General features: G+C 42.8%; 1 protein-coding gene across 8 annotated transcripts in view; it reads right to left on the bottom strand.

Annotated features, from left to right (window-relative positions):
- L1CAM (L1 cell adhesion molecule) overlaps window positions 1-27,366 on the bottom strand; it is a 120,464-nt gene that overhangs the window by 70,346 nt on the left and 22,752 nt on the right. For all 8 annotated transcript variants that reach the window (XM_042448853.1, XM_042448855.1, XM_042448854.1 and 5 more), the window contains exon 2: window positions 14,474-14,663. In XM_042448853.1, coding sequence (XP_042304787.1) covers window positions 14,474-14,663 — 190 coding nt within the window. The remainder of the gene's footprint in view (window positions 1-14,473; window positions 14,664-27,366) is intronic.

The following is a 27,366-nucleotide window of genomic DNA, read 5'->3' as shown; positions in this document are numbered from 1 at the left end:
GTTAGTTGCACAGTCGCCTAAACAGCTACCATCTGGGCTTTTGGTGGATGTCTGCCACAAAAGATATTTGCCTCCCCCATGAGCAATGATTCTGTGTTCCAGGACCAATCTGGGGGTGCAGGTAGTGGGAGAGCTGTGGCAATAACTCAGGTTATCCATGGACTGCTCATTTAACAGCAACCTGATGTGCAGAATGCAATATTTTCTGCAGCTGGAAGATAAGCCTTGTTGTCTTGGGAATGCCAGCAGAACAAGCTATTGTTAAAATGCACAGTTACAGAAGAGGGTTGAACACCTGGCAGCCTTGGTGTGTACACTTTTCCTCTGCAGAGCAAGCAGTTTTTGAAATTCAGAGTTATAGGAAATGACTGAGCAGCTGAAAGTTTTACTGGGGATCTACTTTAGGTGGAGAGAAATTATTACTTTAGGTGGAGAGAAAGGATCTCCATACACGTGAAGTAGAGGATCCTCACACCATGCCATGGATCACACCATGACTGTGGCTAACTTTCTGGCTGCTCACTCTGCAACCCCCTTAATAGAAGTTGAATTGATTTTTTGGGGGGGAAACTGCATCTGGTTGAGTCAATGACAGGTTGGAACAAGGCTCCAGTCCAATTAGGGGAAGGAAAAAAGTCTCCTGGGAATCCACCTGACTGCTCATCCAGACATAAGGGGAAGAGACAGATACACAGACATGAAGAGATGGGTCACCAAGAAGGCACATAGGTGGAAGGGTGAGGCCTGAAAGGCCTATGGTGAGAAAGAGCTCATATCCACTGGTGAAATGGAGCAAACAAAGCAAACAAACTGAAACATGACTCGAGAGCAAAAGATGATGACAGGAAGACCACAAAATAATGTAGTGTATGTGCCTTCAAATCACTTGTCCATTTATGTTTACCCAACCAATTTTATAGGGTTGTCTTCAGCAAGGAATACTCAGAGGTAGTTTTGCTGGTTCCTTTCTCTGAAATATAGCCTACCACACCTGGTCTTCCCTAGCAGACCTCCATCCAAGTATTAACCAGGGATAACCCTGGTTAGTTATAAAGATCAGATGGGATCTGATGCCTTCAGGTTACTCAGGTGGACATGGAGGTAAAAAAAGAAAAAGGGAAAGGGAATTCTTTACATTGTTAGAAATTCTAATGATAATCATCATCTGCTTAGACTTGGTAGTGATTTTGATTGAATACTAGAAAGGACTAAGAAGCAGAACTCAAGCAGAAGTTATATCACATCTATTGCCAACAGTTTAATTTTTTAATAGTATTATGTTACTTTGGAATGAATCGCCTTGAGGAATTATGAAGTTAGTATATTAAAATTATTGCAAATTTGGACAAACGGTTATGTAGTTTATGGCTGCAACCCTAAAGATCTTTTCAAGGGACCAAGCTGCTCTTAACTCAATGGGACTTACTTCTGATTCATGCTCCTTGAAACTCTTCTTTATACAGATCCAAATATTCAAAATTTGTAAACCTCAATAAACAATATGAAGATGCAGAGAGATTCACAAACAAAAACTTCTGAGCCTTCTATTTGGTTAAAAAGGAAAGAATCACTCTCTTTTTCCCTTCTGAGGCTGCATCTGCCCTGCAGAAATAATCCAGTTTGACAACACCTTGCCATGACTCAATGCTATGGAATTCCAGGAACTGTAGTTTTTTTTGTTAGACCTTTAGCCTTCGCTATCAGAGAGCTCTGGGGCCACAGCAAACTACAGTTCCCATAAGTTCATAGCATTGAACCATGGCAGATAAAGTGGTGCCAATTGGATTACAGTATTTCTGCAGTGCAGATGCAGACTGAGATGGTTATTTGACTATGTGCAATGCTGGTCGTAATTTGAAACGCAGTGACTTTCTATATACTCATGAAAACTCAATTAAGCATTATGGAGGTCAATAGCATTTTGACAAATTTGGCCTCATCGAACACAGCCTATTTGCATGTTTTGTTCTGAAACTAATATGCATGGGTTTATGAGTTTGGAATATTGTAATGTCAAACAGAATTGTAAAAAGAATTGAACAACTGGTCTGTTTATCCCTAAATTATTTCGAGTTACTGGGGAAAGCACTCAATTGGGAAAAGCACTAGACTGAACCTAGGTCAAATCAGGTCTATCTGTAACCACGGAACTGGTCCTTAGTCATATATTGTTTTATTTACTAGCCATTTATTATTTTCTTTACTAGGAGTAGAATGCTTGATCTAAATCAAAGTATGCAGGAAGGGTTTAAGTCATTTGACTCGGGGGTCATCCCACCATGGATTGTGTCTCCTCATGGGGCATCCTATTTGCCATAGAATAGTAGGTGCCACTGGCACCAAAAGCAGCTTTTCTCTTGGGGCAAACAAGAGCCCCAGGGAGAGTAGAATCAAATTAGGACCAGAGTAGAGGCAGAAGTCTAATAGACTAATGGTTGAGCACATTTGGCATGCAAACGAAACCAGGTTCAGTGTAACAACATCTAAAGAGCTGTATTTATAGCATGATAGATATAGACAATACTAGATTAAATCAGAGGTGGAGAATACCTTGCCTTGCAGATGCTGCTGGACTTCAAGCTAAATCATCCCTCACTGGTTGCAGTCCTCTATGCTCATCATAGCATAGTAGGTCCACATGTGGACCCTATGCTAGACTGAGCCATGTATCACTCCCTTCAACTTACTGAACAGCCTCTGAAATTCTTCACACAGCCATTCCCTGCTTCATGGGAAATGGGCAGGATTACCGAAGCATGTGGCTATGTCCCTCTGCCCACACGTGAAATGTTTACAGTGGCACTGAGAACTTCGGAGGGCCCCAGCAGATCTCAGCGATGATGTCAACATTTCATGTCTGGCTATGGGGAGATTCTTTTATGGATTCATATCTGCTCACTTCTCATGAAGCAGAGAATGGCCATGTGGAGGACATCAGAGGCTGTTCAACAAGTCAGGTTAGGCATCTGGGCACTGTGGAAGCAGAAAGGGAATACAACCCCTGGAGCACACAAAGTAGGACATATGCACAGGTAAGGGGAACTTGTGAGTGAGCATGTCCTTAACAGAATGCCACCCACTGTTGCCTATCCTGGCTTCAGACTGATGGGAGTTGCAGTCCACCAGTATCTGCTGAACACTGGGTCAGATGGATCAATGGTATGATATACGGGAGCTGCCTATGATTCTCTTAGCTCATGCCATGGTGTCAAGCCAGATCACACTCCCTACATGTTGCTATTTACGAAAGAAAAGAAAAAAGAAGAAAAAACAGGTTTATTAGAGATAATCAGGTGATAAGTGTCACTTCTGATTTGGTTCTTGGGCAGACGTATTTCCCAGATCCCATTAAACTACAAAATTTGGCAGGATGAAACCCGGACCCTTGCTGCGTCTGTGTCTCCAGGGATGGCTTATGCTTTGTTATTCCTACAGGTGAATTAACATTTCACCTTTTGTCCTCTCACCTTATATTTTACTGAGTACTGACCAAGGTAAAGACAGCACTTCATCAAATGAAATGATCAAGAGTTGATGCAGAATATCTTTTTTATTTTATTTTATTTTAAAAATTTAAGTAACTCAGGACCCACACAGACAGGCCAAAATAAAGCTGCTTTGGGTCACTTTGGAGGTATGCTGTTTAACTGACACACGCATCTTAAGAGGTCAGAAGCTGCGCCAAAGCTACGCTGCACTTCTTAGGACTAGAGCGTGGCTTTGGCGTGGCTTCCGACCTCTTAGCATACATGCATCATTTAAACAGCATACCTTCAAAGTGACCCGAAGCAGCTTTATTTTGGCCTGTCTGTTCAGGCCCAAAGTCACTGCTCACTTGTGCTGCACTTTTAATTAGTTTGAAGGCAATGCTGCTGTGCCCCTTCTATTTTGATTCTTTTGCACAATCAGTAACAAATTATGGCCCAAATTCTGTTAGGGATGTAAGCACACATAATGGTCCCGTATGTATGTGTATACCTTCTGTTGGATGTTGCAGGACTTAGTATTCCCTTCATTCCTCTGCAGCACCCAAGAACCCACCCCACAACATACTGTAAATCCCCAAAGCCACCCTGCTAAGCCAATCCATGCTTCATGGCAAGCAGCAGGCCCTACAAGCTGGCTTTGGTGCACATCTCCAAAACTAGATGCAAAATGATGACATCAGTATTAAGTTCCACATGTTCCTCCAGTGTCTCAGTACTGCTGTAGTCATTGTGTGTCTGGCTATAGGAGAGGCAAAAAGTAGGACGAGGGGACACATGCAGGTGGCATTTTCTGCCCTTCAATATACATTTTATTTTATATCATACGTATTTTTATCTTATTTTTATTCTACTCATTTTTGACTCTTGATGTTTGGATGGACACCCATCTGATCCTATGCACAGAAATCGCCCTTTCTATATGGGGCCTTTTATATACCTGGTAACAAAGTTTTGTTTTGTTTTGTTTGGGGACTGGGGTTGTTTTTATCTGAATCTATGAGGTTTAACTATTATTCTACAGTGCTTCTATGGAAGGCTAGTTTAGAAAACTCATCCCTTTCTATTTTTCTTTTCTGGTTTTATGCCATGGCATGTCAGGCTTTTAGTGCTGTTTTTCTGTGTAAGATTTAATTGCATTTCAGACTGGTTTTAATGGTAAATCATATTCAATAGTAGTGAGCTGCCTTGAAGGCAGAAAAGCCGTGCAGAAATTAATTAAGCAATTAAGAAGAAGGGAGTCGCAAAGACTTTCTCCTCCCCCACAACGGGTGCCAGACTTCCTCCGACAGCAGTCCCAAGGGAACCAGCTTAGAGGAGATGCAGCCTGAACATCCATCTAGATCTGTGATCAGCAACTGTGGAAGACTATGGGTCCTTTCCCTAGGAGACCTTGGAGGGGTGCACCTGCTTTTGCAAAGAAAGAAAGAGTACATCTGGGATCATTCTGGAGCAATGGCCCTGGGGGGGCCACAAAAACACCCATGGTATCCACATGTACGGCACACAAGCTGCATGGGTGGTTAGTGTATGTTTTTCTTTAAAGGCAGCTGCATGAGAGGATGATATTCCTGGAAGAAAATATGAGATGGAGGGGGAAATCTCTGATTAATCTCTTCCCTTCTTGCTGCTCAGTCAAAATCCTGCCCCCTTCTGCTCTTTTACTCTACAGCCTGTAAAGCCTTTTGCTTCTTCTCAGTTAAAAGGTGAGTAAGAAGTTATTGTTCATACATTTCCACACATTGTCTAGTCTGGCTGGGTCACAAATCAGCCTGGCCCTAGCTCCAAACTGGTGCATTCACAATATTATAGACTACAAATATTATTGTTTACACAGAGAGAGAGAGCAAACATGCTGCCAGAGGCTAGCAATGATGGGATCTGTTATCCAACACATTTGTGGTGCAGGGCTTTGGAAGAGTGCTGCAGGCCAAAAAATTCACCCTGCTGTAGGTGGTGATTGTGTGCCTTCAAGACTTATGGTGACTCTAAGGCCATGGGGTTTTCATAGCAAGTTTCTTTAGAGGGAATTTGCCATTGCCATGCTCTACGGCTGAGACAGTGTGACTTGCCCAAGGTCACCCATTAGGTTTACATTCAGATGAATGAGACAGCATTCAAACCTGGCTTGACATTTATGCTTTCCTGCCAAAAAAATAAGACAAAAATGCAAGCAAGAGCTTGCCTGCTAGAATGGGACAATGAGAGATGTAGTCCAGCTCACATGGAGGGTGTCAAGTTGCCAAAAGCTCTCCCTGATAATGACATCACCGTAAAAGGTATCATGAGTCCCCAGTGACTGAGACCTACACAAGCTTTCCTCCTCCTATTTCTTCTCTTTTTCAAACTGTGCTCTTCAGCTCTTGAATGCTCATATCCCACCATTTTTCTTTTTGAATTGCCACCTCCCGTTCCTTGTTGCAAAGCTAATCTTGCCTTATTCTTCTCCTTAATTACATGAGGGAAAGAATAGTCCTTTGTATGGCTTGCAAACTGCTCAGAGAAAGCCGCATTACATAAAAGAACCTATTTTTCCTGGAAAGGTCTAGCAGATATTCAGCACTAAGGCCACAACCCGGAGGAAGAGGGAGGTCAGGATTCTGCTTTGAATAAAAGCAAGTCAGCACATCCTGGGAAACGACACTCTTGGGGCATAGAAGGAATTGGGTAAAGAGGTCTCAGGAACACATGCAGCTTCTGAACAGAAGTTACTTTTCTGTCGCTAATGGAGTGGAAATTTTATTGCTCTTTGTCCCTACTCCTCACATGGCCAATAAGGGCCTCTGCTTGCATTGAGATCCCTCAATACTCCTGACAACATCTCAGTCAGAATGTAAGCCAGTGATTTTAACATCATCACAATTTTTCTCCTGTATGACTTTTAACATCGTCGCCCGGTGAAGAAGCCAGTGGAGTTTCAAAAGCTTGCATGCTGTGTTTTATGCACTGAGTAAAGGTATAGCTATTTGAGGTCTCCTTGAGGAGACTCAGCAGCTCCAGCGTACTAGTGAGGGGCAAGCCAACCGGGGAAACAAATTACAAAGCCTGTCAGCTTAACGTCTATCCCTGTGAAGTTGTCAGTTGTACTGAGGAAACAATTGATTTGTAAAGCATGCAAAGAATCCAACACGGATTTGAGAGGAATAAATCATGCGAAGACAAAAAAAAAAATTCCCGTCTTTGACAAATGCTCATTTCATGGACAAGAGCAATGCAATCTGTGTGTGTGTGCGTGTTCAACAACCTTTTAAGATGTTAGTTGACCAGCTGACATCCTCATAAGCATACTAGATATCTGGACTGAAAAAAGCTTTCACCTTTCGTGAGCTTACAAGTGGAAGGAAACACACATCCAAAAGGGTGTGTTATTAATGGATCAAGGGCACTTGCAAAGCAGCAACAACTGGCATTTTCCAGTCAGCTGCCTTGCACCCAGTGAGGTTTGACATTTTCGGAAGTTCCTTGAAGAAAGAGAACACTCCCAGCTGCAGCACGCAAGCAAAAGGAACTGCAGATACTGCAAAGGACACTATTAAAATTCTGTACACTCTTTGCAAACTGGGTCAGGAAGCTTTGAAATTGCATTCAGCTACAATCAGTGAACGCTGTTGGGAAGAGTAAAAGTGAGCAGCTACTAAGCACTAACATGAAATTTAACAGCAGGACCAGCATAAGTTGTATCTTCTAAAGGTGGGGGGGGGGGGCATTTTATCTGCATTTTTAAAATGTTTTCAATGGAAATGTAGACATGCACTTAATTTATAAAGAGAGAACGAGGAGCTGTGTATCATGCATAAGTCAGATCTTACCCTTGGCATTCCCCTTGCCCTGATTCTCACTCAAAAATGTGTGAGGATAGGCTGCCATTGCTTAGTGACAGAAAAGGATTCTGCAGTAACTCAGAGGAGATATACAGAGCTTCACAGGTACAAATGCATAATATTTACTTCATATCTTGGATTTCCGTGTTCAAATTAGCTTCTCTGGATGTTCTGGCAGATTGCTGTTGTCGTAGGACTTTATCACACGGGGACAAATGGAAGTATAAACAGGGATTATCCTGTGAAAATCGCACATTGGCAATTAATATTTTCAATATTGCAAAATTGCGATAAAACTTGTTAAAAAGTGACTAAAGTGACATTAACCCATGAATAGCCAGACAATAAATAGCAACAAATCATTCAAGGGAAAATTCTGAAAATGCTTTCTTGCTGTTTATTGCCTGGTTATTCCAGGGATAATAGCTCTTTTATTGCACTGTGTCTGAAAATCTTAATTGCGATTTAATAGTAATTGCATGATTTTCATGGGATAAACCCCATTTAAACTTCCAATTTTTCTCCATGTAATAAAGCCCTTTGTTGAAAAGATAAAAAGTGATAGCCTTTTGTTCGTGTGTTCACCACGCTGAGGACACTGGATGAAGGGACCTATATTTGACCTTTGTGGCTATTGTTGAGCCAGGGACAGACAGCCCTGAGTTCAAATATCCTCTATCTCTCTTTATCTCTATCTCTCTTTTCTTAGTCAATAATCAATCAATCAGCTTCATCCACCTCACAGAAATATGTGTGAGAATAAAATAGATAAAATGAAAGGAATCTTGTACCCCTTCAGGCTCTTTGGATGAAAGGTAGGATATAATATGTTTATTACATCTTGTTATATGCCTTCAAGCTGACATGATGAGGCTAGGGTTTTCTTAGTAGGCTTTATTCAGAGGAAGTTTGCCACTGTCTTCCTCTGAGGCCAAGGGAGTGTAACTTGCCCAGGATCACCCAGAATGATTCCATGGCAGAGTGGAGATTCAAACCCTGGTCTGCCAGAGACTCTGGCCCAGAGTCCTAGTCCAATTCTCAAGCCACTCCATTTAACTGGCTGACACAAAAAGAAATACTATTGTTTTCACCATCCTTCTCCACCTGACTGTCATTACTGTTGTTGTTGTGTGCCTTCAAATTGTTTCTGACTTATGGCAACCCTAAGGTGAACCTATCCGGAAGTTTTCTTGGCAAGATTTGTTCAGAGGAGGTTTGCCGTTGCATTTCGCTGAGGCTGAGGGGATGTGACTTGCCTAAGGTCACCCAGTGGGTTTCATGGCTGAGCAGGGAATCAAATCCTGGTCTCCAGAGTCATAGTCCAACACTCAAACCACTACGTCACACTGGCTCGCTGGATCTCTCCACCTGGCACTGCAGTGAAAGACTGTGGCTCAGTTGGACACATACAGGTGTGACCAGCATACACCCTGGCACATATTACTCAGTATCCAAATTCACTGCGACCTAGTCATGATGCTGTACGCAGAGACTGCCAATACTCCCCCATCCCTATACCAACTTCCTAGGCTGGGCTGCCTTGTGCAGAGCCACTTCAGCCCTTTCCGGGATTGATCTTTCACCACACCCACTATTGGGAGCAATCATCTCCCTTTCCCACAAAAACCCCAGCAGCCACAAAACGTGGTCTCTGGCAGAAAGGAGGGTGAGGAAAGCAGCACAGTGGGAAACACCTTACCAGCTGTCCCAAGTTTAATGCAGGTTATTACACCAACCCTCACAGGCACAAACATGGCTTATGAGCAGAGCTTGGGAAAGTGACATTGGTTACTACATCACTGAGAATCCACTAGCCAGCATGCACTCTGGGAGCTCTAGTCCAAAAAGTTATTTCCTTAAGCTCTGCTTGTGACCCTCACTCAGAGCATTTTTTCATAACATTTTGGGAAAGAACAGATGCACCTCCTATGCACAGTAATCAAACATTATCTGGGATTTCGGATCACCTGGCTTCCTGAGCATTCCCCATTATCTACCCATATCACAAACCAGAACAACTGAGGTCTGAGTCTCATGGACGAAATGAACTTGTATCTAGGCTTATCATCACCTTAGAAACCTTTAAAAAGGCTGTCAAGACGGATCTCTTCCAGCGGGCCTTCCCAAACTGATCCACAAAGGACACCCACATCTGTCTTAATGATCTTCTCCACTATGGCTATTTTAAATTGTGTTCTTGTTGGAATTTTAATGTGTATTTTATCATTTTAAAGGTGGGAGGGATTAGGGGTTGATGTAAATTCTTATTGTTTCATTGTAATTTTAAATAAATAAATAAATAATATTATTCACAGCCTTAGATTCTAGGTTTGGTAATACAGGAAAACCCACAAAACCCCCCACTAAAAAACTCATTTCCCCGATATGCTTTTTTTCTATATGCAGTGAAAATTAGTTCTGAGAGGATAGCAAGAACTACCAAATTATTGCTGTATAAGGCAGAGGAATGTTTCACTCATTCTACTCTAAGCCAAGAATAGTCAGGTTGGAACACTTTGGATTACAACTCCCATAAACCCTGATCTTTGATTAAGACTGTACTCGAACACATTTGGAGGGCACTAAGCTGTTTAAGCCTTCCCTAAGCCAACAGATACACTACATGTGACTATAGGAGATTAGAGTGTGTAAAAGTCACTCCTTGGACTACAACTCCCAGAATACCCAACAAGCATGTCCAGTATCTGTGCCGATGTCCAACAAACATGTCCAGCATCTACACCATAGAAATAATAATCAGGAAACTGTAATCCAAAAAATTCACTTTCTCGTACTCTGCAGGAGACACAACCTGTATTTGCTCAGATCATCCATAAGACAGGGAGATCTATCCAACTGTTAGAGGAATAAGTGGGACCCAAGGCTAAAGGTTGCTGAGCCTTGCCCCTTCATTATTTGCCCCCAGTTTTCCCCGTGGTCAGGCTATTTCTCAACTTAGTTTCAGAACCATTGGTCAGCCTGAGAATGAGAAAAACCTTTGGTGAGGGAGGAAAAGAAGCAGCATAAGTACTGGCTATAAGAGAGTTTATTATTATTTCATAAACATTGATTATATTTGTATCCCAGCTTTCTACCATAAGCTCAAGGCTGCATGCTTCCTGCCTGGCTCCCTCCCCACTTTATCCTCACAACAGCCTTGTGAGGAAGGTCAGACTTAGATCAACTGGTTCAAGATCTCCTAATGTGTTTTCGGACTCAATGCAGACTTGGGCCTGGATCTGTGCTGCAGTCCCAGCACTCTAACCACTACACCACATTCGTTTTCTTCTAGTTTAGCTCTCCTTTAATTCATATTCTCGCTTTGTAGTAAAACAGGAATCCTTGCTGCAGCCTTCTCAATTTTGAATGGGTTTTGGACAGTCTGGGTTTTAAAGAATTGCATCTGCCACCTTCATCATGATAGCATTTGGCTCCGAGGGTGAGAACTGCTTCCAATACAGGGACACTGCCAGCATGAAAGGGGCCAGTTTCATCCCACACACTGAGAGAAGTCCAACTACTAATAGGAGGGAAAATACCCCCACATCGAACTGGAAAAAAAGATCCCCTGTTTCTCCATCCTTCTTCTCATTACAGATATCCTTCACTCTTCTTCAGATGAACTGCAAGGATTTTGGGTCCCTCACAGGTCCCTTCCCAAAACTAAACCTCATCATGAAGTCGAAGGCTTTCATGGCCGGCATCCATAATTTTTTGTGGGTTTTTTTGGGCTATGTGGCCATGTTCTAGAAGAGTTTATTCTTGATGTTTCACCAGCATCTTTGGCTGGCATCTTCAGAGAATCTGGGGAAATGGCAAAACGTCAGGAACAAACCTCATCATTGGACACATCCAGTTCCATTGAGAAGTCCCAGATTTTGTTCCTGGGATGCATCTACACTGTGAAAATAATGCAGTTTGACATCACTTTATTGCCATGGCTCCATCCCACAGAATCCTGGAATGTACAGCTTTGTGAGACACCAACACTCTTTGGCAGAGAAGCCTAAAGAACTTGTAAAACTACAAATTCCAGGATCCCATAGGACGGAGCTACAACATAGTGATGTCAAACTGCATTATCTCTGCAGTGTAGATGCACCCCTGTTCTTTCTGGTTTTATTCTGGGTTAAAATCAACTGACTTTGGCAGTTGGTATAAAAAGTCTCTGATTGTACCAGGAGCTGATAGAAAATATTCTAGTTTAAACAAAATGTGTATGGGTCTCCAAAATAAACTCAGAAAGAACAGGAACAAAATCTGAGACTTTTCAGTCTTTTTTAAAAGTGTGAACACACAATAAGGATGGTGCTGATGTAAATAAAATCTTTGCCATGAGTTCTCTTCACCTGGTTGTAAAAAACAACACCATTATCACCTTCCTGCCTCCAGGGCTCTGTGCACTGTCCTTGGTACTGAAACTGAAATTGCAAGCTAAGTGGACATAGGTTCACACAGATTTAAAAGGAGCATTGGCTTTGATAGAGAACGAGCAAAAAAGGAGCACTTGTGACACCTCCTAAAAGTAGTAAACTATAGACAGTCAGCATGGTGCAGTGGTTTGAGGGTTGGACTACGACTCTGGTGACCAGGGTTCGATTCCTGGCTCGTTCGTGTAAAGTCGCTGGATGATCTTCGGCAAGTCACACTCTCACCCTCAGAGGATGGTACTGTAATGGCAAATCCCCTCTGAACAAATCTTGCCAAGAAATCCCCATTATAGGCTTGCCTTAGGGTCCTCATAAGTTGGAAATGACTTAAAGCACACAACAACAACAAATAGTTAAAGTGCAAAGGGTATGGAGAAATTGCTCTGCTGCATCTCGCTGGTGACTAAAGAAACTGATTTCTGAGCTTTGTTCAAAAAGCTCAAAGATCAAGTGACTGTCACAACCATAGATACCCTGGATGACATTTTTTTTAAAAAAAATGTGTCTCTTATCTCTACAGCATGTTTATTTCTACCTACAGCTAGAATTGTGATTAATTCTCTCACAGAGTTGTTGTGAGTATAGCAGAAGGAAGAACAGTGAAGCTGAAAACCTCACAGAAATTAGAAGGGAAATTAATGGCAAGCAATACATTTGCCAGATGGCGAGACCATGCATAGAAATGTGATGGTAATGAGACTATGGGGGAACCCAAGCCTATCCAAATACAGGCTCAGCACCACCGTTCCTTCCAGTGGCCCATGCTTCCTTCCTCTCTCTCATTTACACAAACCCTGCCACATCGACTCAGCTGTGTCTCTAAAGAAGGTGCATTGATTGGTATATACCTCTACACACTGAGTCAACAGTGTAATGCAGCAGCTAAAAAAACCAATATGATCCTAGGGTGCATGAAGAGGAGCATAGTGTATTGATCAAGGGAAGCAATGCAGTGGACCCTTGTTATCCACTGAGGTTTGTTTCCAGGATCCTCCATAGATAGCAATAGCAAGTACATTTCTCTACCACTTATCAGTGCACTTAAGCACTCCCTAAGCGATTTACAACTGTAAGCTAATTGCCCTCAACAATCTGGGTACTCATTTTTGGGACATCGGAAGGATGCAAGCCTGAGTCGAGCTTGAGCCCTTTTGCTAGTATTGAACTCACAACCTTATGGTTTGTGAGTGAGTGGCTGCAGTACAGGCATTTAATCACTGCGCCACCAGGCAAAATCCATGGATGTTCAAGTTCCATTAAATACAATGGCATAGTAAAATGGTGTCCCTTATATAAAATGCAAAATCAAAGTTTGGTTTTTGTAATGTATATATTTTTAAAATATTTTCAAACTGTGGATGCTTGAATCCATGGATGAAAAAATCAGTGGATAAAGAAGGCTGACTGTAGTACTACTCAGTTTGGCTTTGAGCAGGCCTCACCTGGATTACTGTACCCAGTTTTGGCCACCACAATTCAGGAATATTGACAACCTCTGGAAGTGTGTCTAGAGGAAGGTGGCCAAAATGGTGAAAGGTCTGGAAACCATGACCTCTGAGGGATGGCTTAGGGATCTGGGTATGTTTAGCCAGAGACGCAAAAGTTAAGAGGTGACATGGCAGCTACAGGAAAAGAGATTTCACCTAAATATTAGGTGACAGCCTTGGAGTGTGGTGCTGATCATCTATCTTTTCTAAAGGACAAGGCATTTAAGGATATCCCTTCAAATCAAACCCATCTTCCTCTCTCCTCTCAGGATCCCAGCACTACCACTTTCACCTATGCTATCCAAGTGGATAGACAGAGAACGTGAAGTTTGCTAGAAAGAGTTGTAACATGAAGGCAGAGAGACACAACAGGGATCTGAGACAATGGCAAGAACTGTAAAAGAAACAGAAGCCACAGCCCAAGAGTAGGAGGAGATCCAACCACAAGGAGAAACACACAACAAAAGAGTGGTGGTGAATCTGTGAATCTGCTCTGTGTATTAGAGGCTGCATCTGCATGTCATAAATAATGCAGTTTGACACTGCTTTAACTGCCATGGCTCGGTGCTATGGAATCCTGGGATTTAGAGTGTTGAGAGATATTTGGCCTTCTCTGTCAGAGAGCTCTGGTGCCAGAACAAACTACAAATCCCTGGATTCCATAGCATTGAGCCATGGTTGCTAAAGCAGTGTCAAACTGTATTATTTCTGAAGTGCATATGCAGCCCAAGATGCCTAACCTATTTTAGGGGTACGGCTCAGCACCTTGGATGGCTCTTCAAAGTTCATACTATCACCTGGAGTAGATACCTCATCCCACTGATATTGGCACCACCAGCCACCATTGTACAAAACATTGCAAGAATGCATCTTCACACAAGCCTCACATGTACTGGAGCCCTGGTGGCGCAGTGGTTAAATGCCTGTACTGCAGCCATTCACTCAAAACCACAAGGTTGCGAGTTCAAGACCAGCAAAAGGGCCCAAGCTCGACTCAGGCTTGCATCCTTCCGAGGAGGGAGCTAAAATGAGTACCCAGACTGTTGGGGGCAAATTAGCTTACTTGCTGTTCACCGCTATGATCTTTGGAATAGCAGTATATAAATAAAACAAATTATTATTATTATTATTAATTATTATGTGGGAAACTCAATGAATCCAGGCTCACAGATCCACACCGGTAGTGCATCCCCACTCCACCCCTTTCAAACCACATACAGAGGAAAGATGTTAATGCCTTTGCTACTCACAGCCTTCAGGAAACTCGATGGATGCGGCTGGATCAGAAAGGAGGAGAACCAGCGGCCAGAGCATCAGCAAAGAGGCCAGCGTTGAGGCCATCTTCCCCGGCACCTTGGGCCAGGGCCGCTCACCAAACCTGGGCAGTGGTGCAGCAAAAGAGGAGCAAGCGGCATGCAAATCCTGGTGTGAGGTTTGCGGCTGAAGGTTGGTGATAAAAAGAGAGACAGAGAGAGACCATTAGCAAAAATCAAACAACAAAAATAACCACCCCACAATCCACATCTGTGCAATTGTGATTCCTCCCTTCCCCCATCAAACTCTATCTCCCCAAGGACTAGGGCAGGGAGAGCAAAAAGGAACTGGAGACAAGGAGCGAGTTAATGAAGCCCTGCATTTATTTATTTCCCTCATCCTTCACGCCAACTTGTTGGAGGTGTGTCTGTGTGTACAAGTGGGTGAGCAGCAGGTTCAGCCTTCCTAGTCCTATCACACACACACCCAGCTAAAAAGGCTTACAAAGCAAAAGGAAAACAAGGGAGTAAAGACACAGAGGCACTGATACACACATAGACGTTGCACAACTTGGCCTAAGGAGAATTCTCACCCTGCAGTGCAGTTTTCAAGGGCAGAAAGAAAAAAAGGGGGGGGGAACAGGAGGGGTCCTTTTGTTCTGAATGGGAGGACGGGTGACAAGAAGGCAGGGTTGGATGTGGGTGGGTGAGGGGCAGAAAGGTTCAGGGGGGGCTGGAAAAGAGAGAACGAGAGAAGAGACGTAAAGAGACGGATGGGGAAGAATAGAGGGCTGATGGATGGAGATACTGCAAAGTAAGGAAGCTGGCAGAATGGGTGAGAGAGAGATGAATAGGATGGAGGATGGAAAAAAGGGGGAATTAAATGAAGAAGAAAAAGGCTTGAGTGTATGTATAAATTGAAAGATAATACAAATACACAAAAAAGCCGAATTCTAATAGTACTCATTCCTTATCAACTAATTTTTCATTGTCGCATATCTCCCCCCCCCAACCCCACTTCCAACAGCAGATACTTCAGATGAAATTAGAGGTTTTAGTTTGTTCTTCAAGGCAATCCTCTGCATTACAATATAAGTATAAGTATCTTATTTTCTACACATTCATAGATAAACCAGCTGTATACTACCCCATCATACAGGAGTGTTAGAGAGAGAGAAAAGAAAGATTGTTTTGTGCAGCTTTGAGCTGCATTACTGCCTCATCCTTTGGGCAAAAGCCAGTCCAATGCCACCCAGATTGAAGAAATTCCAAGACACTTGAGGTCCATGCACATGTGTTTGTGTGTCTTACACAAGCTGTTTTTACGTCAAGCCCACTGGGGTCCAAAACAGTGCTAAGCAATTCTGGGAACTGTAGTGCTCTGGTGCCACAATAAACTACAATTCCCAGGATTCCCTAGCACTGAGCCAGGCCACTTAAAGCAATCTCAGACTGGATTATTTCTGCAGTGTGTTTTGGACTTACGTCTTGAGGATGTAGAAGCCGAGACACAGAGTGTCTTCCAGAGGAGGCAGATGGCTCCAATGACCATAGGACAGGGAATTCAGATTTTAGTCCAAATTTTAAAGGAAGTTTCTGAGGGGCTGAACCTATTTTGGAAGATAGTGTTTAGCATCCTGGATGACATCTTTAAAATCTGGACTAAATCCTAGAGCACATTTGCACACTCACCTGAATCTGAGCCAGCAGCTTCCCCTAAGGCAAGACATTTGCTTGAGATAAGTCAGCTCAGCTTGTGGTTTGCCAAGTCAAACACAGATCTCTATGAGGGACACAGTCTGCCTCCTGGTTTTGCTGCTTACCAAGGGACTGCACAAACAGGATAGTTGTTGAGCACCAGATGTCTGTGTTGGTGATCTGCCTCTGTTGTTGTTATGTGCCTTCAAGTGGTTTCCAACTTAACATGACCCTACGGTGAACCTATTATGGGGCTTTCTCAGCAAGATTTGTTCCAAAGAGGTTTGCCATTGCCTTCTCCAGAGGCTGAGAGAGTGTGGTATGCCCAAGGTCTCCCAGTGGTTTCATGGTCAAGCTGGGAATTGAAACCTGGTTTCCAGAGTCATAGTCCGCCACTCAAACCACTATGCCACAAAAATGTCCATCTTAATTTTGTGGCATTTCCCCAAAACCTACTTGCATCACCGTTCTATCCTGCCTTTGTTTCAGGTAGTGGAATTTTGCTTTTTTTCCCCCAGATGGAAATCCATGTGTATTTCCCTCAAGAGATGGGTTTATTTATGTCCTTTCCCTAATGTATGCAATTTTATACATCATTTCCCCAAGTGAATAAGGCACATTAGTGTGCATTTCTCAACATTACACATTTCAAACATTTGCATTTTTTAAACATATGTCCAATTTCATGCATTTGAAATGCAGCGTGATGCATACATGTTGGAGTCAAGGGTGTATTTTGTTTCACACAGCGTCTCAGGAGGTGTGTCACAAGGAATTTCAGTGTATTCCTCAAAAACTACAGACATTCTTTCTCATACCTTGCTGCTGCTGGCTGGCTGGACCACAACGTCTATAAACCTGGCCAAATGCTACCTACAAATTTCATAATCACAAGCAAGAATCCAGGTTTCTTCATCAGAAAGCTACATCAGATTTCTTTGCAATGTCAGGATGCTCCAAGGTGGAGTCCTTAGCCATTTCCCTGTATCAGTTTCACACCCAATTGCCCTACTATAGCCCATTTTCTGGTTAGAATCATCTCATTTTGGCCAGTGTGAGGGAATCTTGTGGGGCTGCTATCAGTAATGGGCAAATGGCATTCTTCAGTTTCATGACAGCAGGATCCTCAAGAGGAAAGAACGGAGCCATTTATGTTTTTAGGTGGAAGTATAGGGGTGCATTCAGAGGCATCATTGAGACTGGAACTAAATTTGTTCTAACTTTCAACTTCCCTGTTTCCCAGGAAATCTCATAAGATTACAAACTTGTAGCTGTGTTTTCTTGGTTTCCTTTACCCTTTCCTTTTGTGTCATGTCTTTTTAGATTATAAAAATGAGGGAAAGAGCACCTTGACTTTTAGAACGATTGCTAACAATACATAAGCTGCTCTGAGAACTTTTCCGTTGCTATCTATTTACCTATCTTAGCAACTGAGAATCCAGCCCATGGCACTTTCCTTAGCCATGTCTAGGGTCATTTTTCACAACAGAATGCCACAGGGAATTCTAAGATGTACAGGGAGCCTACAGCCTGCTTCCAACTACAGACATTCACTCCCAAAAGAATGGAGAGTTGTGGTGCTAGGATAAATGAGGGGGAAGGACCAGGAAGAAGGAATGCTAGAACTCAAATTTCAGAAATCTGTTTTGTTTTAACCATTTGCCCCTGCATACCTCTTGAACGCCACTATGGTTCATGATGCTCTGTCCACCCATACAGGGTACAACTGAAGCCACATTGTTATGGTTGCCCCTAAAAACAATTCAACATGGTAAGGCAGCCATGGGCTGCTTTGGAGACTCTGGGAGGCCATTTTCCACCCCCAGACCCCTTGCAGGTCATGCTATCCCCACCCACCAAACACTTTTGTTTTCACTCCCCCGAATTTCTGTTTTTATTTTATTTTAATTTTTTTAAAAGGCACGTGCAGAAGAGAGAATTACACACTATGGCTTAAAGATGAATCAGACTTCCTGGAGTATGATTCTCCATATTTTGACCCAATATTTATTTATTTATTTATTTAATAACCACTCTTTTTCCAGTTTGGGGCACAAAGCAGCTTACAATGTAAATTAAAATGGAATATAGTTCAAACAAGGCATAACCCAATAACAGTAATTACAGTTACTATTACTATTCCAGGAATCATAAAAGCATGGAAGGTGGTAACATAAGTTCTAGGTCACCCCAAACCTTTGTGCTTAGCAGCTTTTTGAATGTGTCATCATCTATCCCGTGCCATTATAGAAGCTTCAGATCATACAAAATGTTTTCTGGGGGCACCCCTTGACTCTCCACAGACCTCTAGCATAGCAAGGATCTGGCAGCTTCACCATCTTCCTATTCTAACCACCTCAGATCATCCACAAAGTATCTGCAGGCTATGCTATGAGATCATGCTTCCTTGTGTATACTGAATGTATGCTCTGGAATCTATATCAGATTCTATGGTCCACACCACTGATTGGGCTGCAGCCCAAATTCCTATTACCGTATTCCTATTACCCTAGTACTCTATTCCCAGTACCAACCAAGCTTTCCACAGAGGAAGTAAATGGTCTCAGTTATCCCTAGTGAAGACAGATACCAAATTGTAGCAGCATGTATGTGGCCATTTGCTACACCAGATATCTGTTATCATCATGCCAAGCGAGGATAATCATACTCCCCAATTCCCCAGCAATGGTGATCAAATGCAGACGGGTGGGGAAAGTTCTCCTTCCTGCCCAGCAGATTAGCACTGATGACCAGCTTGCAAAATGGTTACAAACATACCATAGTAAAGTGAGGTAGTGCTCTGGTTAGCATCTTGGGCTGGGACTTGGGAGATCAATGGTCTCATTGATGCCCCCAGTGCAGCGGTAATGTTATTATCTTGGAGGGAGGGAAGGAGAGGCAGACACAGCTCCACCAAACCTAGCCTCAGAGCCTTCCATCTTAACCAGTACCACCATGGCCTTGAAGGGAGAGAAGAACCCTGATCCCCTTCCCCACTGCCATTCCCTTCTCTTTTTGAATCATTTATTTTTAGATTGTAAGCCTGAGGGCTGGGAACTATCAAATTAACCATCTGTTAGCTTCTCTGAGAGCCTTTCTGCCTTGTGGGGGTATAAATACTCTAAATAAATAAATAATAAATAAGTAAATGTTCAACTAGGAAATCCACTAGTTGACTTTGGCCCAGTTACTCTGTCTCGCTCAGCTTGACATACCTCACAAGTTTGTTGTGAGGGCAGAAAGAGCAGAAAGGCCTTCATCTCACTAGGGAGGGGGGAAAGGTGGGAAGCAAATGTCACCGAGAAACATTAACGTCACTTGGCAAAGAGTGGCTGGACTTGGCCCACTATGTATACAGACCTGAGCTTCTTTGGACTATACAACTTCCCAAATCTGGGAGTTGTAATCAGTTCTGATGTGGCAATTAGCCTGGATGCCATTAATCCAGAACACCCTGCCTGGCCCCTACATTCCTCCACCAAGCCCCCCTTCTGATTTTTACCCCCCATTTCCCTCCGGTGTCTCCCGTCTTCCTCTATTCATCTGGCAATTACCAAGCGAGGGGCTTATGTTGTTAGCTCGGCAGGGGCCCAGCGAACAGCAGCCGGGATGCAGATGGAGCCAAGAGGCAGCTACAGGGAGCTGAATTATTTAAGAGAGGAGAGAGGGGGAGGAAGGAGATGGCAACCTGTCAGCCATGGCTTGCTCAGGGATGTGGGGGGAGAGGAGGGATGGGGGAACCCCCCACAGGGGACAAGCCATGATTCTGATTATGCTGCCACAGAAGGTCAAGGCAATGCAAATATAAGAGGGAAAGGATGGAAGGCAGGCGGGTGAGGAGGAAAGAGGAGGAATCACAACCTCTGGAAAAGGAAGATCACTCTGGCCATTTGTCTTTTCACATCACAGAAGGCGAGGGCTCAAAGAATCAGGTATGGCTACTTAGCCTAAAGAAGTGAGGGTCATCAGAGACGGGGAGAGACTTTGCCAAAGTTACTCATTTATGTTTTTATTTTTTAATGTCAAGGCATAGCAGTGCCTAAGAACATGAGACCTGCCTTTCCAGACTAGGAGGAAATCCATCGAGGCCCGTTATTCTGCTCTGAACAGCGAAACACCTGACGCAAGGCAGATACAGCCAACCTCACTCTTTGTGTCCAGAAGTTAACAAGCTTCAGACTTAGACTGAATCTGCCTAGCCTGGTGAAGAGTTCTGGAGAACTTGGAAGCTTGTACATTTTTATGGCCTTTGGGTTTGTCCTAATAAAAGTATTGCTCACTAGTTGATTTTGTCAGGGGAAAATCCCAGCAAGACTCCTTCATTTTTGCTTTTGCTTTTTTAAATCTGAATGTAACATTTCTGACTTGGTTGCATATTTTACTTAGTATGCTAATAGGCATGCAGAGACACCAGTTTGCCATGAATTTAATCCTTTTTAAAAAAAACTGTTCCCAGCTAGAAGCCACTGTCATGGGTTCTGTATGCGAATTATGTGTTGTGTGGAAAAAAATCTTCCCTTTTTAGTGAATCCTGAGCCAAATGCCACTCAGTGTCATTAGGTGACCCTAAGATCTAATATTACAAGAAGAGGAGAAAGAAAGAAAATCTCTGCATGGAATAAGCAAGCCATTTAAGAAGATTGTGGAAGCTCCACATCCCACTCCTCTACTTTTGACTGTGGGAAGCTCAGGAGAAGCTCCTATAAGGAATATTTTTGGGATGAAATAAAGCAGCATGTCCCAGGACAGGAGACTTGACCATGGAGCTAAATTAGTATAGAATGACACACAGTTCTGAATGAATTATGCTAAACTGAGAGTGGTTATTTCAACAGAAACAGAAGGAGAAGCTGATTTATCCACAGAACTCTATGGTGCGGGCTCTATTTAGTCACCATCCCAAAGGAAATTTGGTACCAGAAATGTTGTTCAAATGGCATCAAGACTAGGACAATATGATGAGTTCTTTCCTTCCATCAGTGCCATTCGATATGAATCAGGACCTTTGGAGATCCATCAATGCAGTCACTATCATATAATACTTGGACTTTATATGTTGTTACCTCCATGAGCCTTGCAACAGCCTCCTGAGACAGGACATTATTATAATTCCCATAATGGGGGCTGATGCCTCAAGCAAATTCATGGTGACGGTAAGATTTGAACACAGAATTTTCCTGGCTTACTCTCTTAGTCACAACACTACACTAACACTTGATATGTCCCAACACAGAACTCTCCAAAACTCTATAAACACTTCCTTAAGCTTATCAGCACTCTGGGAAAAGTGGTCCATCCCTCAGCTAATCAACCTGAAGCCAACTGACATCTAACACCAGCTCTTCCAAACTATTAAACACAAACAAACAAATTGGAAACTTTGGAACCGGAGATGTGTATATGTTGCTGCTCACACCTCCCAAACCTCTGGTGTTTTTGTTGCATTTCCTTGATCAGTCATGATTCTTGCTCTCACGGTTGCTCATTTCAAGCTTGAGTTGCTTCCTTTGACTCCATCCAAAGTGTGATTCTATGATACTATCATTTTTGTCCCCATAGACTTGTGCAACAGGCTGCCAGGGTAGCAGCCAGCTCTTCAGCTATTTACAGAATGGAAACTGGTGGACTTCAGATCAATGGGATGGTGGTCTCCCTCCACATTTTACTCTGAACTTTAACAGAGCTATCTGAGGCTGCAACTGCATGGAAGTATTAATGCAGCCTGGCACCGCTTTAACTGCCATGGAGTAATGCTATGAAATTCTAGGCAGCAGTGTGGCAGCAGGTTAAGATGCTGAGCCAATTTGGAATCATAGGTTTCAGCACCATGGACAGGGCCTTTAAAACCTGAAGTGGATTCATCATCCCAATATTACGGAAGCCACCAGTTGCCTTTTGACCAGTTGCTTGAATTCTGTCAACCAGAATGGGTTACAATACCCCAGTCTTGGCACCATTCTGGGGACCCACAGTAGATGCCATTCCCTGAGCCCAACACAGTGCACTGTGATAGAGTGCTCCAGAAAGCAAGGAAAGCCTGTTCACATACATTCACACAAACGCAGGCAAACAGACTACTAATACAAACAAACTTGTATGTCTGTGGACAGAATGAAATTTCCAGGGCCCTTTATATCTTCTTCAAAATGACACCGAGGATTGATAAGGAATGGTCACCAATTATAGATTATTGTAAAAATACATGGAAATGATAAAAAGGAAATGGCGGGAGGGGCAGGAAATAAGAATAGCTTATATACCTAAAGTGAAGTCCAGAACACTTGAATACAGTTAAACTGGGAGAGGCAAAAGTAAGATCGGATTAACCAAATCAGAAGTGGAAAGTATTAAGAGAAAAATGTTTTACAAATACAGATAAACAAAGAGAAGTACAGTACTAAGATCGTACAGTAGATAGTAGATTAGCAAACATGTTAAAATGGTAAAAATGAAGGAAATGAAGCAATGGATAAGCACTATCTCTTTTTTCCTATTTATTATTTTATATCCTTTGTTTTTTAAAATATTTTTTAATTGCCTCAATCAATCAACACGTCTACCTATAGTTAGATTATAGATTCAGCACAACAATTTAATATATAGTTTTATATGGCATAATAGGCAGGGAAGACTTTGACTGCATCTGCAATGCAGAAATAATCTAGGTTGACACCGCTTCAACTGCCATGGCTCAAGGCTATGGTATTCTAGGATTTGTAGTTTTGTGAAACATTAGCCTTCTCTGTCAGAGAGCTCTGGTGCCACAACAAAGCACAATCCCCAGAATTTCCTAGCACTGAGCCAGGGCAGTTAAAGTGGTATCAAACTGGATTATTTCTGCAGTGGAGATGCAGCCCTTGTCATGAAGCTAGGTGAGATGGTCACCACCACAGACAGCAGATTTTGGGTGCCATGTGAGGAGAGCAGGACAGAAATAATGAGCTCTGAATTTAGTCCAGTGGGAAATAAGATGTTTTGGTCAAGCCTTACCGAAATGCCAGACTGCCTTGTGCAGAAATTAATGTAAATTCATTAGTCAGAAGGAACTGATTCACTTATTTGCACCATTTACCTTTGTTAATTACGGCTAATATAGTCAACATGATGTTCTGCTTCAGAAACAAGATCATCTTGGGCTGGCACACAAGCACACAATGGAAAACACACAAACACAATCAACGCTAATGGTGCCTTTCAGCCTTGATCCTCCTTTCTCTCCCAGCCTGGTCTCCTATTCACATCCCTCTCAGGGCTCATCTCCCCCACCTCAACCTTCACCATGCATGACCCAGCCCTCCCCTTTCCCTTCTCCCCCTTCTCCCCCCATCACTGAAGCCCTCTTTTTTAACCTTTTCATATTTTCTCTCCCTTGGTAAAACAAACATCCTGGAAGCAGGAGAATTAATGAGGGAGGTGACAGGCCTTGTCAAAAGCCCCCTTAACAGGAGCTGAAAAAAATAGGGTGGGGAATGAATGGGGAGGGATGGGGATGTGGGGGAAGGAATCTGATGACAGATCCTGATCAAAGAACCTGGAAATGTTTGTGGAGGCTACAACAGCTCCCCACCTCAACCTCTGCCACTTGTATACCATGACAGCTTTTCCTCATAAAAGGGTACCCCCCTTCGGGGACCTCTGCAGATGCCACACACGCTGTTCCACAAAGTAGTACTAAAGCCAATCTCTCTTGCATGGGAAGGGATGGGAAATCTTGAAAGAAGAATTTTCAGTACATTGATTAGCCATCTGCCTTTTAATCCATTTCAGGGCCGATAAAATCAACTTTGGTAAACATATTACCAAGAACGCACAACTGGACAAAAATGCAGAATTAAACTAGGGTGGGCCTCCGGGTCCAGTGCCAGAGTCTATGTTTTGTACCGAGACATTCTAGATTCTAGATTCATTTGCACACATTCCTGGGTAAAGACTCTGAGACATTACAGCCACCAGTACCAAGATGAAGAGACCAACCTTTTGTCTCAGGGAATGATTAAACCACTTTGCGATGTGTATTTAATAAGCAAAAGCTTCCTATTATTTTTAAAAGGAAAGCCAACACCAATTCTCTTTTAAATCCCTTTGTATAGCAATATGAAAGAGCTTCCACCAAAAGAAAAGAGGAGAAAAGGAGAACCCTTCATTCTCAGGTTCACTGATTAAAATGTATTCCTACCAATTAATCAGTGAATGCTTAGGTTGAGACATTTATTGTTGTTGTTGTTGTTGTTGTTGTTGTTGTTGTTGTGTGCCTTCAAGTCACTTCCGACTAAATGGCAACTCTAAAGCAAACCTATCATGGGGATTTCTTGGCAAGATTCTTCAGAGAGGGATTGCCATTGCCATCCTCTGAGGCTGAGAGAGTGTGAGTGGCACAAGGTAACCCAGTGAGTTTCATGGGCCAAAATTGGGAGGTCTTCAGGGTTTTTTGTTTGTTTTGCTTTTTGTATTTTAACAAACATATTTCTTCCCTTCCCTGTAGGATCAGCCTTCGAGGGGGATGCAGTTGCCTTTGAAAATGAGATGGAGACTTTTAATGTGCAATTGGCCTTGCTTATCCATGAATTCTTTAATCTACAGATTCACCATCCACGGCTTGAAAATATTTTAAAATATGTATAAATCAAGCAGACCTCGATTTTACTATTTTATACAAGGGACACTGTTTTACTATCCCATTGTATATGTGTATATGGGGGGATCTTTCCGTGGCTGGGTGCTATTCTGGCAGGCCTTCCTGGAATAACACCAGGCCATGTAAAGATCCCCCCATATACATATATATATGTGTGATTATTCTGCCCACTGTTATTGTATTATTGCTTAAAGCAGGATATAAATAAAAGTTTTATTATTATTTCCTTGTATATAATGGAACTTGAGCATCCATGGGTTTTGGCATCCATAGGGAATCCTAGATCCAAATACCAGTGGATATTAAGGGCCCACAGCATTGATTTCCGTCCTTCTCAGCAAGTACATATAATCCTGCCCCCATGCAAGAAACAGAGTTGAGTACACAGAAATCTTCCTCTCCCAAGCATAAATCACAGACTTCCCAGTCCCTATCCCAGTTCCAGCTCAGTTCTTGAAAAACAGCTGGTCTATCATCTGACCAAGCACCCTCTCAGGGCTCAGCAAACAGAGCCCTTCCAATCCTTTGGAATTAGCTGGATCTCTTACGCTTTCATTTTTTTCTGTGTCTTCAGCATTTAATAGGAAAGTGAAAGGCCATGGAGGGATTAGAAGCTGCTCAGCTCACAGTCATCCTGTTCTTGTGCAGCTAGATGCAGGGAGGATTTTCCAGAATTTTTTGGGGAGTCAGACCCTCTTTCGCAAACCCTCATTTGATGCTGAGGTTGCTGTCTTTCACACGTTTCCCCTGCCTAACTGTTACAGCCTAGCATTTAACAACACATATGTCTTTAACTATTCTATACCAAACATCTGCAAACTGTCATTTTTGTACTGATTAAGGTACCACAGGACTCCTTGCTGTTAATACAGATGAGTTACCACTGAGCTCATTTAACCGGAATAGTCTTTTTTGCACAATGAGAATGATTACAAAGGGTAGGATTCCTGCACCACCATCACCACATATGCACTCATCTCCTCTTTTTGCTGCCTTTTGAATGCATGGAGGAGTACGAGTGGAGTGTCAACTGTGTTAGCAATTATATTTGAATTAATGAGCACGGAAGTAGTACAAGGCACAATCAATTATCCAAAGGAGCGTTTGGGCTCTCCTGTGCTGGAGGTCTTCAGGCAGAGGCTGGGCTGCCATCTGTTGGGAGATACTTAAGTTCTGGTTTTCCTGGGATGGGGAGAAATGAGATGGTCTGTTGGGATATACTTCAGCTCTATCACGCTAGAATTAGCTGGTTCTGCATGAGGCACAAATCTATTGTTCTGATGTGCCCTTGTGCTTTGTATATAGCAATCCTGCTATTTTTTATTCATTCAGATGTATACCTCCTACTCCTTGTCCAGATAACTTAGGGAAGGGGTGGAAAGCCCCAGGCCCTTGGGCCAAACCCAACCCTCTCAAAATCCCAGTCTGACTTTTCTCTAGACCAGCGATTCCCTAACTTTGGTCCAACACACACTGCAGAAATAATCCAGTTTGAGACCACTTTAACTACTATTGGGAATAGCAATAGCAAGTACATTTCAATACCGCTTAGCGATGTACTAAGCGGTTTACAAAGTGTAAGTTAATTGCCCGCAGCAAGCTGAATACTCATTTTAGCAACCTACGGGAGGATGTCAGGCTGAGTCGACCCAGAGCCCCTGGCTGGGATTGAACTCACAACCTTGTGGTTTATGAGTGGCTGCAGTACAGGCATTTAACCCACTGTGCTACCAGCGCTCCTGGGAACTGTAGTTTTGTGAGACATTTACCGGTAGTCTTCTCTGTCAGAGAGCTCTGGAGCCACAATAAACTACAATTCCTAGAATTCCCTAGCGCTGACCAGGGCAGTTAAAACAATTTGAGACTGGATTATTTCTGCAGTGTGTTTTGGACCTTTGTATCTCCATGGGTAAATATTTACACAGCACTGAGGAGACGCTGGATTGCAGCCATAGTATGTCAGTAAAAAGACAGTAAATTTGAAGGGAGATAATTTATTGCTATTATTCATTTGTTTACTGCTATGGATAATGGGAGAGAGAGAAATTGTGTGGGATTTCCTGACAATTATGTCAAAACAGCTTGCTTGGCTTTCGGTGCGATGTTCCTTGATAAGGCTGAGTGTGGTATCTTTGCCTATGTATCACACAACCACAAACTGTTCTCTGTGTGAGGGTTTGAATCCAGGGCCTCCTCCTTCCCATTTTCACTGTACTGTTGTTGCTGTTGCTTCTGTTGCTATTGTTGTGTGTCTTGAAGTCCTTTCTGACTTATGGTGACCTGAAGGCAAAGATACCATGGGTTTTTCTTGGCAAGATTTGTTCAGATGAGGTTTGCTATTGCCTTCCCCTGAGGCTGAGAGAATGTGACTTTGCCCAAGGGCACCCAATGGTAATACTCAGACCATTATACCATGCTGTTATCTTATTTCAGGTTGCAATGCTATGTGCGCATGTATTTAAACACAGTGAGACTTACATATGCCTAGGACTGTGCCACCATTTCACCTACTATTCAGGAGCAAGTTCCACTACTAGGACTTAAATCTCCTGTAGCA

Source organism: Sceloporus undulatus, chromosome 2 (assembly GCF_019175285.1).
Source record: "Sceloporus undulatus isolate JIND9_A2432 ecotype Alabama chromosome 2, SceUnd_v1.1, whole genome shotgun sequence".
NCBI lineage: Eukaryota > Metazoa > Chordata > Lepidosauria > Squamata > Phrynosomatidae > Sceloporus > Sceloporus undulatus.
Note: the sequence above shows the minus strand (reverse complement) of the source record. Positions and strands in the feature narration are given on the sequence as shown.